The 15,467-nt window shown below is 40.6% G+C and overlaps 1 protein-coding gene across 3 annotated transcripts in view; it reads left to right on the top strand.

Annotated features, from left to right (window-relative positions):
- CDKL5 (cyclin dependent kinase like 5) overlaps positions 1 to 15,467 on the top strand; it is a 105,894-nt gene that overhangs the window by 15,706 nt on the left and 74,721 nt on the right. For all 3 annotated transcript variants that reach the window (XM_084844082.1, XM_084844080.1, XM_084844081.1), the window contains exons 2-3: positions 10,133 to 10,348; positions 12,231 to 12,265. In XM_084844082.1, the coding sequence (XP_084700208.1) occupies positions 10,285 to 10,348; positions 12,231 to 12,265 (99 nt within the window). In that variant the 5' untranslated portion in view covers positions 10,133 to 10,284. The remainder of the gene's footprint in view (positions 1 to 10,132; positions 10,349 to 12,230; positions 12,266 to 15,467) is intronic.

Below are 15,467 nucleotides of genomic sequence, written 5' to 3'. Positions count from 1 at the left end.
CTTAAAAAAAAAAAAAAAGTTTTAATCCCAGAACAGTCACATTTTTTAACCTGCAATGTTTGGACAGAACTTGGCTTTCCTACAAGAAATCAGCTTGGAAATATATGTGGCATCTATCTCTGAGAATTAGTCAAGTGCCTTTTTTAACTTCCCAAATAACCATAAGTAGTCTTCCAGGCTATTTTATTTCAAAGCAACTGCATCTTTTGCTGCTACAAATTATTAGTATCCATGTTTATTTATAAGCCACTTTTCAGCCGTAAAGCTCCCAAAGCAGCAAATTTGTGATTAATGAAGAGTACATCCACACCTTACCTCATGACTTGGTGTTATGGCAAGGAAAAGGTAGAGAGAACAAACCGTCACCTAGCACAGTAAGTCTGCTGGCTCTTAATGAGTTACTTTAATTTATTAGGTGAGCTCTTTGCAAAACAAAGCATAAGGCTTCTGGTGTGAAAGTGTTGGCTTGGTTATTATCAGAGTTCAATAAACACCGAACTGAGCATATCAAATAGATTTTTTAAAACTTATATTTAAAGGGCTAGACTTGTATTGGAAAATGTCTTACAAATCAGGGCTCTTGAGCCACCACTTGGTCACCTGGGGGCAATTTCTGTTTTTCAGTGATGACCAGGCAACATGTTAATGACAAGCCTGGATAAGTAGGCTCATTCAAATCAGCAGGAGCAATGATTTTGTACTTTGGTTGCCTTGACTCCAAATGTTAATGAATGCATGTAATCAAATGTAGATTTTTAAATTTATATTTGATATTCATGAATTGTTGCAGGTTTTTTGTTCCATTGGAGTATTTCATCAGATTACTGACTAATACCAATGTACAGAACGAACATCTTTATTTAAATACATAATTAGTAAAATTTGCAATTGTACATACTCCAAACACTGCTACTAGCAACAGGCAAAATGTGAGCATATTTCTTTCCTTATTTATACCATGCCATAACTTCAGTGTCTCAGCCCTGCTCCTCTTGCCCCCATTCAGAGGCATTGCCAGGTTTGAAGGGCACCCACTACCATGGCAGCACTGCTTTTTAAACCTTTCTTTGGGTGGCAGAGCTGCTGTTTTCGTTCCCTCCCTGCCACTGCTGCCCCACTGTTTTCTTTTTACCCTTAGGTGTAGCTCTGTTCCCTTTCCTGGGTTGGTGGAATGGATAGGTTTGCTTGCCAGTTGACTGGCATGCACTGAAAAATATAGCAGTCTGCAGCTGTACACAATGTTAATGAAAATAATCCCCTCACCCTCAAGTGAGAGGAGCAGTAAGTTCTACCAATCAGATGCCACCCTTTGGGGTTCACTGAGTTTGCAGCCACTCTTGCTCAGGGGAGTGGGGGAAGGATTTAAATAAAAATGGTATATAGATGCAGTCTCATGGTTTACCAGTGCCACCTCTCTGGTTTGCAGCCCTCTGGGTGGCAGCTGGGCCATATACCTCTGCCTGGTGACTTGTGACTAGCAGCACCACTGCCCCCATTTCCAATTTGGCTGTTGCTTCTTGCTATTGGAAAGATCTCTGGGGGCTCCGAGCAGCATTAGCTGCTAAGATATCTATGTATGATCAATAGAGCAATAAAAACAGCTTGTGTGTCACTAGGCAACAGTGTCATGTGTTCGGGACTCTCCTTCCTCCCAAAATAGGGTTCTTCATGCTGCAGAAGGAAAGAGAGAAGGATGTGTTGGCATGTGAGGGAAAAGTGGTTTATTCTGCTGTCAGTCACTGCTTCTCAATAGAATGCACTGGCTGAACCAAGTTCAAAGTTTGTTAACAAAATTATTGAGAAGCTATTAATATTGCTACCTTTTAAAATAAAGTACCTATTGCCAGTTCTGCGTATTCTGGTTCATAAGTAGTGTTCTGAATTTTGCAATTTTCTATTGTGAACACTGTTCTGAGTAACCTTTTTAACATTTATGGAGACCTCATACCTTATTTTTTTGAAGCCCTGTTTTTAGGGCCGTGTCTAACACACTGCTCATGTTAGATGCTTAATTTAACCCATGTATTCATATCAGCTTGTTCTCTGGTCCATGCTTTTAGGAGAAGGTTGATGTTAGTTGAATATTTGAACCCAGCATGTGCATGTAGGTATTCCATATTTGCAATAACTGTCTAGTACATTGGTTTTTAATTACTTTTATATTATTGACCTGAAGTCAAAGATTTGGTTCTTTAGTTTTCATCAGTATGAGAAAGTCAGTGTCCCATATGTCATTTGTGGCTTCAGGCTATAGTCTTTCCGCCATTACTCCCCAGAAATGATTTCTAAAAACTACGTAATGGGCAGACTTTTTTTATAGGAAGACTAGAGATGTAAAATTTCTGGAAATTCTGAAGACATGGAGAGTTGTTTTTAAAAATCCTCTCTAACACTCTGAATAGAGCTATTTCTTCCATTCCTTACTGAAATTATTCTTAAACTTACTGATCTGATGGGTTTTTTACTGATACTTTTAGAGGTGCTCCAAGTCATACTCAGTTTCCCAACATATAATTGGTGTCACCAGATTATAATGTGAAGAAAATGTGCATTCTTGACTGTTTGCATTTTGTTCTACTGAGTCCAGTATTTCTGGGCTTGTTTTGGTTAGATGTTGTAGCAAGTCAATGAATGTAGTTCTGAAACCCACATGTGAGATAACGCACTGCTTCTACAAGCAACAGAACAATATGCAGTTTCTCCCACCTATGCTTCTTTAAAAAAAAAAAAAAAAGATTGCTTAAAAGTTCTTAAATTAAATATGCTTAGTTACCATTCCCAATAGGTAAGAGTGTACCACAGCCAAATAAGTTCTAAATAGCTTTTCCTGCAGACCATATTTCCTTAAACCCCACCCGAATCAATCCTCACAGACAAGAAAAGATGCTGGAGCAGTCTTCCTCTGCATCCAGCTCTTCCTGCTTCTAAGATGATTCAGACTTTTCATGGACTACATACTGAAGATCCTTTTGGTCAGACATAAAATAGGAACCTAAAATATATTATACAACTTGGTTTCCTCATAAAATTATCATGTTTAGTGTATTGCATTTAAAAGTATAGTTTATTCAAACTATAATTACAAATGAGTATACTTGTAAATACGTTTCATTTTAATGATGATTTTATAGCAAACCAACTATGTTCCTAAAGTTCAGGTCTGTACTCTTTGGACTTGTAATGAGTGCTAAAATGTATTGCATATTTTTCTGTCTCCCCCCTCCCCCATCTGTTTTTTTCTGAACAATAAAAACCAGGGCTTTTTTTCTCCAGGCCCTCATAATGTCTGGAAATTTTAATTCTCTAGGAATGCTTGGGAGATGCTCATGTTGTCCGATGAATTGCACTCCTACTAGAGGTGCAATTCTTTTCACAACAGCTGTGAGGGGGAGGAGGGAGAGATCCAGTGTTGGATTCCCCCTCCTGAAGTCATAGGAGCATCTACAGCCTTGGGAGGGGGAAATACCCTATGGTCCCTGGGAGGCTCTCAGGGGACCATAGGATTGTTTTCTTACTGTATTTATAGAGGTATCCTGTGAGTTGACCCATGCATGTTTGTTGCTTACATCAGTAGCTGGGAGGAAATGTAGGATTTCCTTAATCCATGTGCTGAGGTCAAAAGCTAGATATCTGCATGCAAAAATATTTTGTTCTAAAAAACCCTCTCAAACCCAGAAAATGTAAGGCTGTTTCATATTGGGGAGGGGAGGAGATTGACTTAGTAAAAAGAAAGAAAGAAAGAAAGAAAGAAAGAAAGAAAGAAAGAAAGAAAGAAAGAAATCTTTCATTGGATGCTTGCATTATTATATCCTTTTATTGATTTAGCTACCATTGGCTCAAATTTCAGATTGCCTTGAAAATGAAAAACATTTAAACAGTCACGTTCCTTTAATGTCTCACTGTGTTTTTGATGCAAAAAAGGCAATGTCAGTTTCACATTTAAGCAAAAGCTTAATTAAAGGAAATGTTGGTTAAAGACTGTAGTGTTTACACTACAGAGGTTGCTTTACCTTGAGCTTTGCATTCTGATGGAAAACACACACGCCAGCGTTATTGAAATGCTTATTTCAATACAGCTGTACAGTATAGCTTGCACCCAATTTGTGTCTTTACAACCACTTTCACTTCCTTGCCTCGGTCGAATTTTGGCCTTTACAGGACCAAATTAGCCAACAGCAAATAGGTGAATCTGAGATGCTAAATGTATCATTTCTTCAAACATTTTCCTAAATTCAACCAGTGGGCAATGGAATGAGAGGCTGAATGTTGCTAATGTTTGCACCAATCAACATGTGGTGGTAGCAAGAATGTCACAGTGGCATCCTCGTAACCAGTATATATACATACATTCACTCACATTGTTTCTCCACACACATGGTCACTCTCTCCAGGAATAGATTATAGTCAGTTGTCCATCAGGATCTAGAATCCAGAAAATGATCATAGAGGGGTTCAAGGGCTGCTTGGAGGCCAAAGATGCCACACAGATCATACTTGTAACACTGCCCGCAACACAGTTGTATTGGTGTCTGTGTGAGGGAAAAAAGCTTTTTGCAGTCAGAGGGAAAGGAGCCATATGGACAAGGGAGAATAGAAATTACAGGAGCTTGCCCAGCACCCTTCATCCTATCGAGCTCCTCCCTTATCAGTTCAGTATAATGAGTGCCAGAACCTGCTGATTATTTTCCTAGGAGGACTAGTTATTCCTCTGTCAGGAGCACCCTAGCGGCCTCTTTCAGTAGACTCCAATAGCCAACTCAGGACACAGAAGAAAGGATTCTTTTCAAGGCTTTATTCCTGTTACAACTTAATGACTCTTTCAGATGCTAATCACCAGCGACAGCAGAGTGGCCTATGCCCCGAGTAGGGAGTAGGCAGTTGATCCCCGTTTGAAAGAGAGTCACTTGAAGACCCTGAACTTATGGGCTAGGGAGAGATCCTCCCTCTTTCCCTTGGGTCCATGGGAGGCGGCTGTTGCTTGCATGCCAAACGGACACTACGCCTCCTTTCCGCGCCCTCCATCGCTCGTCGCTCCCTGCATCTGCATTGAGCATCTAGCAAGCTTCGTTCCCGCACTTTCTCACTGCTAGGATCACTATCTCAGGAATACCAGCAGGAGGAATCTCTGCCAGCTGCTGTGCCTGTGAGGGATGAGCTGGCTCCTTTCCCACGGATTGCTGATCCTCCTCAGAATCAGAACTGCTCTGGGGTTCTATCTGCTCAGTTTCCACCCTGACATCCTCTTCCTCCACTTCATGCAGCCAAACTGCTGAATTTATTAGCATGCTAGCAGTCACTGGGGATGTGGGGAGTTGGAAATACACTGAGCTACTGTGACTACTTCACACATATGTGCCTTACTTACCTCTTTGCTGTTAACCCATGTTCTTAATGTGTATGAATAAGTACACGATAGTGGTGTGTGTGGCCAAACACTTGCTAATTTCCCATCCATATACTAGTATAAATTTTCCCCTGGTATAAACTAATCACTGAGATACCACTTGCAAAGAGAGGTGAAAGGGTTGGTTAATACCATCCTGTCCCCCACTTGCTGTAGGGATTGTCTCTGCTTCTTACTAACTTCACTGCTTGCAACAAACATGATTTAGTGAGCTTTTAATTACTAAGCACTTTTGAAATTCAGATAATCTGTTTAGGCGCATAGATAATATAATTAAATCCTTTCTTCTGACAGTAATTTCCAAAATGTTTTAACTCCTTTGAAAAGGTTATATCACTAATGTTTTTATTTGGTCTAATGAAAGTAAAGCAGTTTTCCTAGCAATATCATTATTTTGGGAGGGCGAATTGCACATGGAACACCAAACCATGTGCTGCTGCTCAAATTGCATTCAGCCTGTCATCTCAGTTGTTTTGCAATGGCAGTAAAAACAAATGTTAAAACCCAGTAAGAGTATTAGCACAAATGCTTCCCTCCCATTTCAGCAAGAGTGCCAGTTCTGGAGAGGCTTTTTTATCCAGTGCTTCCCATGCAGATATTTGAATAGCTTCTGTATCCCAGCCTGTAGAGAAGATCATGGGAATTATTCCTTGCTGTTTGCAGGTGTAAGCATTGTTGGCACCAGTTTGTGCAATATCATTGTGGCTGAATTAGTCTGGTTTCCATGGATTTAAAGTTTTCATTATGTAGCTAACAGTTCTACTTGGTTTTCAGTTTGGGGATAGTATCCAAAGTGATTTAAAAATAGTCTATCCATGGGGAATAATTTTGCTTACTCTACCACATCAAGGTGCGATGAAGGTGTTCCTGTACTTATACTGATTCCATTCCATCATTTGTTTAATTGTTTATTTTTTTGATTTGTACCCTACCTTTCTACTAAGAAAAATGGCGCTCAAGGTGGCTTACAATCACAAATAAGACGTGATTAAAACAATAATAAAAACAAATACAATAAAACACAATTAAAAACATACCAACAACAGAATAAAAACTGCATCTAACCCAACAAATCTGCTTACCTGTCAAAAGCCTGCTTGAATAAAAAGGTCTTTGCCTGCCAGCGGAAGCATATCAGAGAAGGAGCAAACCTAGCCTCCCTTGGCAGGGAGTTCCACAGCCTGGGAGCGGCCACCAAGAAGGCCCTCTTTCAGGTTGCCACCAAACGCATCTCGAAAGAAGGGCCGCTTCGAAAGATCTTAAGACTCGGGTAGGCTTATATGGGAGAAGAAGTTCTTTCAGGTAGCCTGGTCCCAAGCTGTATAGCACTTTATAGATCATAACCATCACTTTGAATTCTGCCCAGAAATAGACTGGTAGTCAGTGAAGCTGTTGTAACAAGGGAGTCAGATGCTCCCTGTAACTGGCCCTGGTCAGCAGTCTGTCCACAGTGTTCTGGACCAGCAGAAATTTCTGAACAGTTTTTTTGTGGCAGCCCCACATAGACCGTGTTACAGTAGTCCAAACAGGATGTAACTAAAGCATGTGTGGCTAGACTAGACACCTCTGGGAACAGGCACAGTTGACACACTAGCCTCAGCTGTGCAAAAATGCTCCTAGCCACTGCTGAAACCTGGGCAGCCCAGTTCAAGGGTAAGTCCAGGAGTACACCCAACCTGCGAGCCTAAGTCTTCAGGGGGAGTATAACCCCATCCAGCACAGGAAGAAACCCTATTCCTCATCTGCGTTTTGACTAACCAGGAGCACCTACATTGTATTAGGCCTCTGACCACCCAAAAAAGCTGCTGGGTGACTTTGTACAGCTGCAACAGTAGTGCATAACTGCAGTTGCAGTTATCCTAGGATTTATACTATACTAGGCTTTAAAGTGAGCTCTAGCCTGTGTTCTTTCAGGCTTGTTTTGAGTTTTCCACCAACTTCACTGTAGTTGATGTCCCACTCGTTGAGTTGCCCACAGTGCCCTAGAAAACCAGAGGGGTTTGTTTGGTTCCACTCTGTGGGAGAGGACGCTAAGGATTGATCATGTCAACCACCCAAGCCGTTTTTCCATGTCAGAGATCGACCTGGGCTTCAACAGAATTGCCTGCCACAATTGAAATGTACAGTTACAAATTCCAAGTAGAGAAGTGACCTCTTATCAATGAGCATCTTTGGTTCTGTTTGTACATTTTTACACATACAGCAGTTGGTCCAATAAATTATTATGTCTCTTGGTCCATGGCATACTTTTGAATAATGTTTAAATGTAGGGCTGATTTGGGCGTAACAATAATCAAGAATTCTTTAGATGCGTCTTGAGTGATACCGCTTGGCACCTCCTGCCAATGGACACACCTAAACAAACCAGGAAAAATTGGCTTATTGTCTAGTTGAAGGGTAGGGAGCCTCCCAAGGTTCCACACATGGCCTTATTTCTTGACACACACACCATTTCCCCCGATCCACCAATCGTTGTGGTCCTGGCTTTTGTGCAGTTTTTTCCACATTCAAAATGGTTGTAATGCCTTTCCTAAGGCTTAGTTACTGACAGTAAGAGCATAAAGCTACAATATCCTTTGGCCTTCAACCCACCACTGGAATGCAGCCCCCAAGAGATTCTCCAAAATTTAATTTGGCCCTCAGGCCGAAAGAGATTCCTCATCCCTGATCTTGTTTTGAATTTATGTAGTCTGCTAATGTAACTGATTATGAACATTCTTTTTAATTTTAAAAATTAAGTTGCTTCTAGGGAGTCAGGAGTTCCAAAGAGATTCTTGTTAATGATATGGAGGTGGACAAGGTATCTTTCTAACTAAGCCTAAATGGAGAGGAAATGCTTCTAAAATAACTTTTTGAAAATTATATTTTTATTAAATTAATTAATCAATAAAGTGTAGCTTTTCCTTAAAACCAAAGTTTAAAATGATGCTTTCCATCATTTAACTTGACCTATTTATACTTGGATGATTAGCAACAGATATCCCTACAATAGCATTTGGGAACACTACAAATAGTGATGTCACGTTTCTAGGGTTGCCTTGACATGCAGTGTCATGTTTCTAGGGTTGCATAGTCCAGCAGACAGGTTCATTCATCTATACCCATGTGCTTATTTAATGATTTAGATTCATTCCTACCCTGAATTCTTGTTTCCCATGAGCAGCTCTGTTCCCAGCACACTGAGATGTGACTCCATTTCTCCAGTTAACTTAGTTGATTTCTTGCTTTGCTCTTCATACAGATTTCACCGTTCTTTTGAAACTTTTGGTTTCATGGGTGAAAGTGTGCATTTTCTGATATTCTCATCTTTGGTATTTAGAAACTTTAAATTTGTATTATTATTTCTTCAGCTGAAACCATGTTAATAGTATTATGAGAAATTCTTTATTGGAAGGATGTTCCAATAAGCCTTGACATTACGTTTATATCTAAATATGTATTTCTCAAAAGTAAAATAAAATAAGAGCAATCCTATGGCCAAGGGCCGCGGTGGCTTAGTGGTTAAGACGCTGAACTGCAGACTGGAAGGTCGGCAGGTCAGCAGTTCGAGACCCGAGTGCTGCGTGACGGAGTGAGCTCCCGTCTTCAGTCCCAGCTTCTGCCAACCTAGCAGTTCGAAAGCAAGAAATTGCAAGTAGATAAATAGGTACCGCCTCGGCGGGAAAGGTGACAGCGTTCCGTGCACCTCGGTGTTCAGTCATGCCGGCCACATGACCACGGAAGCGTCTTCGGACAGCGCTGGCTCTTCGGCTTAGAAACGGGGATGAGCACCGCACCCTAGAGTCGGACACGACTGGTTGGGGACACCTTTACCTTTTTATGGCCACTAGACAGTATGTAGTCAGCCATAGGATTTTTCTGTTTCTGGGAACCGAGCTTAGAGCCAGGGCTCCAAGCTCAGATCCCAGAAACCACACTCCCCGCCCCCTCTCCTGCCACCTTGTAGATGTCACCATTCTCCCCGTCTCCATGCTCGGAACTGCAGCGCAGAGCAGGCAAAAAGGGGGCGTTCCTGGGGGAGAGGAGGAGACCATGGAAGCGTCGTTACAACGTTTCCTCTGCATTGTCCAGCCTCCCCCCCCACTCTGAAGCCCCCAGCTAGACATCCAAAATTGGCTGTCTAGCTGCAAATGCAGGGTGGCCGGAGCGCTCCACCCACCCTGCATTGGATAGTCGGCCACCTCTGAGTTCGGATTGTGCCCTAAACCATTAAAATGAACTCTCTCATGGTTTCAGTAGAACTGTGTTTTAACATTGAAATACTTAGCCTGGACCCAAGCTTCCAGGGCTTGCATGCTTTGTACCTGTCATGGGACCTTGGACTTTCTGTTTTCAAAAGTAGCTCTGTGTGCTTTCTGACAAGCTGCCACCAAAACACAAGGTGGCCCAGCAAAGTAGTAGAGGAGCATAATATGGTAAATCTCAAAGGAGCTCTCTGGCTTTCAACTATTTGAGCTAATAAAAGAAAGAATGTTGTGCTTCTGTTTATGCACTATTTATGTATAACCTTGCCGTCAATGGCACTGAAGCTTTATTGCTATCATATACCATATCTGGGACTATTTTTCTCTTAATGTCTGTTGATGATGGGCTTGACCACATAACTTATAGAATGCAAGGTAATTATTGAGCTATTGCATATATAGTTATTGTGCCATTGTTCATATTTTAATAAATGTTGTGAGGGAAGCTTAGCTAATGTCAGCTATATATTTTCTTTCTTCGCAGGAATCTCTTACAAAGTTAATACATGAATGTAAGAGTATACAGTCAACCAATATAGATTCCTTCTATCAAAAACTTCCTTCGTCTGCTGCAACGCCTTCAGGTCTTCTCTATGCCATGTTGTGTGACTGTTGTCCCATGAGGAATTTGTCTTCATGAAGTTTCCTAGCATTGGTAATGTGATGAATAAATTTGAGATCCTTGGGGTTGTAGGTGAAGGTAAGTACATATCCTTAATTGAATTGAATTAGGGACTGCATGAATGAAGAGACATGGGCACAATGAGGAAGAAAATGCGAGTAAGACAATGTCTGTAGGAAGTTGTTCTGGATCTCCTACTGAGGTAAAATTAGATCTGGCTGGAGACAGATAATTTTTTAGAGAGCTGGTGGTGCACATGGTATACGCATATTTTTCTCCCTCTACAGTGCCTGATAAAATTGGAGGATTTTTGAAGCACTACAAAAAATGCAACATTTGTTTGACCAGAAAGTGTAGTGGGAGAAAATAAATGAATGTCCACTGTGGACAGCATTAGCTTTCATATAGCTTTCAAGTCTCTGAAAAAATGTTTGCCTGTAATCAGTGAGACCCATGTGGTGGTATTTGTGGTAGTGTATTGTAGTAGTGTATGATGGGATGGCTTCAGTAGTGAATTTAAGATTGGAGGGAAATACTTAGGAAAATTCCTTAGGATTGTTAGGAAAATACTTTTTTTAAACAATTGAGTTTACTGTTTCCATTAATTTTACCCATTATTATTATTTTATTAATAAAAAGATTTTTAACTCACCTTTCTGGGCATACTGCCCCAGCGGCAGCACAAAATGTGTCATCGCACACCGCACCCCACCCACTCCTCCCGAACAAAAGATTGGACAAGCAGTCTCCAAAGCCACCTAACAATGCTGCAATTTGAGGAAGGACCCCTCAATGCATGGCATTTGGGCCTGGGCATCTCTCCAGAGAGGTAGGGGCTAGAGTGTTGGACTGGGAGTCAGGAGATCCAAGTTCTAGTCCCCACTCGGCCATGGAAGCTCACTGGGTGACTTTGGGCCAGTCACAGACTCTTAGCCCAACCTACCTCACAGGGTTGTTGTTGTGAGGCTAAAATGGAGAGGAAGAAGATCATGTATGCCGCCTTGGGTTCCTTAAGGAGGAAAAAAGGCCAGATATAAATGTAATAAATCAAATCAGGTGGCTGTCTTGAGAGGCTGTCTGTCCACCTGATCTCTTGCTCTGGGAGAGTCCCCGAATGAGACATCAGGCAGGCAGCCTCTCCAGAGAGGCATGTCAGCTGCTTTGTGCAGCTGAAGCGGCTCTCCAGAGAGTCCTCAAAAAGAGATATCTGGCATGAAAGCACATGGCCTCTTCAGAGAGCCTGCTCAACATCTTGCTTTGGGAGAGGGCTCAGAGCAAGAGACATGGAGGAGCTCCTCCTCCTCCCTGCATGTTTGCTGTTCTCCCACTGTGGCATTTGCTGTGGGGCTGGTGTGGCGGTGGAGACAGTGCCTGCAGGGGCCTTCTTGGCAGTGTGCGGGAAGCGCAGTCTCTCACCCCTCCTGATTTGCCACCTGAGCAGAGAATTCTTCCTGCCTCTTGGGAGGGCAGGCCCTGCATTGCCCTCACAAGGTGCCTTACAGTATTATAAAACATTGGATGTACAACTACAATTAAAGACACAGAACAACAAGAAGAGCGGCGGCGGCAGCTAGTGCTGTGTTGTATCACTTCCATAATGTTATTCTGCAATCATTCAGAATTAGTCATTTTCTTGAAAAGGTGGTTAATTTTAGTATGTTTGTATGCATATGTATGTATATTACTCCTTTTTAAATTTTGCTTTATATGAAAAAATGCAAACAAATACACTTTGAATTTACATGGAATAGTTAAATTCAGTGATAAAGGAATATATAAATACTTGAAAAATCCACTAGCCAATATTCAATATTTGCTCATATGATAAGATTTGAAATGTAATTTTAACAACATTTGTCCTAAATAATGACTCATATAATGTGTATATTCATGCTGAAAGTTGTTTTCCTGAATTCTAGTAGCTAATCTGGGTTTTTCCTCCTTTGTGATGGTGGTCTAGGAGCCTATGGAGTTGTACTTAAGTGCAGACACAAGGTAAGTACAATGCTTTTAAGTTGTGTGAAAGATTGTTATGTGGACCAAATCTCAATTTTCATGCTGAAAGTATATGTATGTATGTATGTATTTCATTTTCATTTCTTTACTGCTCATTAGCTGAAGTGTACTCTATAAATAAAAACTTGAATCTTTATTAATTAGTTACTAACATACTGGGCTGATTCAGGTATAACAACAAATCATAGTTTCGTGCCTCGTGCCTTCAAGGTGCCTGGGGCGTGTGCACTCCTTTCTTTCCTTACACATGACTGTTGTCTCCCTCTTCTTCCTGGTTTGAGGCAAACCAGGGTTTCATTTTCCACACAAAATGGGAAACAGTGTTTTGTGCTTGTCCTGTGAACCAGCATAAGAAACCAAGGTTTGATCTTGTTTTGCAGGGCAAACACAAACCATTGTCTACTGTTTTATCTAAATTAGCAAACTGGTTTGCCTCACAGGAAGGGGAGGGGTTTACATTGTGGGAAGGGAAGAGGGTGCTCTTTGAAGGTCTTATCATAACAAACCATTGCTTTGGTTTGTAACTGAACCAGCCCATTGTCCTCCAGAAAACTGCATGGTAAGGTCCTTGCATGCTATTTAATTTCAGAGAACATTATCTCCTAACAAAGTCCCAAAAGTCATTCAATAAGCTTCTCTTGAAAGTTTCTGATTTAGGATGATGAATCTACTTTAAAACAAAGTGAGTAGCTCTACTACATGTATGCAAGCAATTAGCCCCATTTGAGCGTTTAACTTATTGGGTAGCTGATCACATGAGAAAGGAGCAGGATCATGCCAAGTAGCCTTTTCCCCTTGCATCTACACACTGAGTGTTGAACATCTGCAGAGACTAGGCCTCTGTGTGTACAGCTGCTCATGCTGATGCCTCCATGTGAACTGGAAGCCTGTACTGTTGTGAGTTCCACCTTGTGTGGAGGCCTCTGTGTGTACAGTTGTATATACAGAGTCCCCCTCTCTTCAGATGTTCATCTGTGCATGGATGGCAGCAGGAGGGATCACATGACACATGTGACATCAGGTGTGGGGCTATACAGGCTGGCCCAGCTCATGTGTTCACTTACCCAGTACGTTCAGTGCCCAAATAGAGTCATAGTGAAAAGGGGCACTCTGCATCATAGGTTTTGTAGACAGTGAAGTAAACCTTGTTTTCATTTATACTCATATCTCTCTCTATATATATTCTTTTCTCATTATGGAAAAGGGAATATAAGCATAAGTCTTTTGATGTTCATTTATAGTCTTTTTGATGTATGTAGTCTGAGTTGCCACATACAATATTTTTCAAGTCTTCTTATTGCCTAGCATTTAAATTACTTAAAAGAGTAACTGCAGTGCTATGAAAAATGGCATCTGATACAAAAACTGCTCAAACCAGTCAGACACCGAACCCACTACGTATCTAATGCCCATTCCCTGCTGAAACAAATATTTTCTTGCAAAGAATACTTGTTGCCGCCCTCCGAAATCTAGTTCAGAGGCTTCTGAATTGTATCCTGTGATGTTATCTGGGAATGTGACCAGAAAAATTGAGAAACACCACTTCTCGTAGTTTATATCTGGATCCTCAATGTATTTATTTTAAAAGGAGATCTCACTGATTTAAAATTCTCCAAAGTAAGTCTTTCTAAATAAATGTGAACAGGATTGCTGTGAACAGATGTGTGAAAACATTTTCATAAGCGTGACTGGTACTGCATGTAATATCTGAAGTGTTACTAATTGTAGACTGTAATAGATCTGAATGAGGCTTTAATCTCTGTTCTAAAATGTTGAGAATAGTATTTCGACAAGGAAATGAAATGCTGTGATTAGCACTTATCTGCACCTTTAAACATTTAATCAGTATTTCTATATACTCCAGCATTTTGTTCTCTAATATGATGCTGGTCAGTCTTCTCTTTCTGAATGAAGTAAATAGAAAAGAGTGCAAACACTAGCAAATTAAATGTTACGGTTACAGTAAAATAGGCCAATAAGGAATTTGAAGAGCAATATGAGGAGTAGGAATAAAAATTTATTTTAAGAACATGAAGAGCAGAAAATTGACCAGAGAGGCACAAAGGATGGTGGAATACAGAAATATAAATGTAGCACTCACAGAATTGGAAGAATTGTACAGAAATGCAGATGAGTTTATTTGTAATTTAAATAAATGCTTTTCAGTGTGTGAGAGGTACTCCATTTCCAACCTTTTGAGGGATGTTTCAGTTTGAAGAATTGTATAATAGAGATGGCAAAAGATTAATATTTAGAACGAATTAGCAAGCTAAATAGAAGCCCACTGACATTCGTCCCAGTGTTCTAAGGAACTGAATGTAAAATTGTAGAATTAACAGAAATAACTAAAATCGGCCTCCTTATCTGACAATGTAGCAATATAACACTTTTTTAAAGGATCCATGAATCCAAAAGCCTATCATCCCAAGTTCTATTCCAGTTAAGAGGCAAAAAGCGAATATTTTATGTAAGGTGTTATTAGGAAGTAGTTAAAAAACAAATATGTTATACTGCTTATGATACAACCTCATTTATTGTGTACAGTGCTAGTTACCATGTTCTAAAAATATAGAAGAACCAGAGAAGGCACAGGAAAGGGCAGTGGAGGTGGTTAGGATTTAAAACAGCACAAGAAGCTCTTTGACAATTCACTGTTTGGAAAAGACAAAATTTCAGGTGTAAACATTAGTTTCAGAGATCACTATAAGCTGCTTATAAAGTGTGCTTCATTTTACAGAGTTATATAATGCCCTTCAGTGGAGTTTACATAAAAATAATAAATTAATAAAATATAATAAACATTATATTTTTAACAAGATATATTAAAACGTCTGGGACAATACAAATGTCTGCGGTTGGCACCAAAAGGATAATAATGCTGGTGCCAGAAGAGCCTCTCTGAGAAGGGAATTCCACACACACGGGGCCTCCAATGAAAATATTTTATTTCTGGTTGCCACCCGCGTTACCTCAGATGGTGGGGCACCTTGAAGAGAATCTCTGAAGAGACTTCAATGCACAGGCATATTTGTATGGGTGCAGGTATTGCTTCAGGTATGTCTATCCTTAGCTGCGTAGAGCTTTAAAAGTAAGCACCAGCACTTCAAATTGTGCTCAGAAACGGACTAGAGGCCAGATGTGTTACGACTGACCAGTCCCCGTCAACAGTCTGGTTGGTGGC

This window comes from Heloderma suspectum, chromosome 3, assembly GCF_057233095.1.
Source record: "Heloderma suspectum isolate Gila_16-S chromosome 3, 16-S_ref, whole genome shotgun sequence".
Lineage (NCBI taxonomy): Eukaryota > Metazoa > Chordata > Lepidosauria > Squamata > Helodermatidae > Heloderma > Heloderma suspectum.
This window is presented reverse-complemented; position numbering and strand designations above follow the sequence as displayed.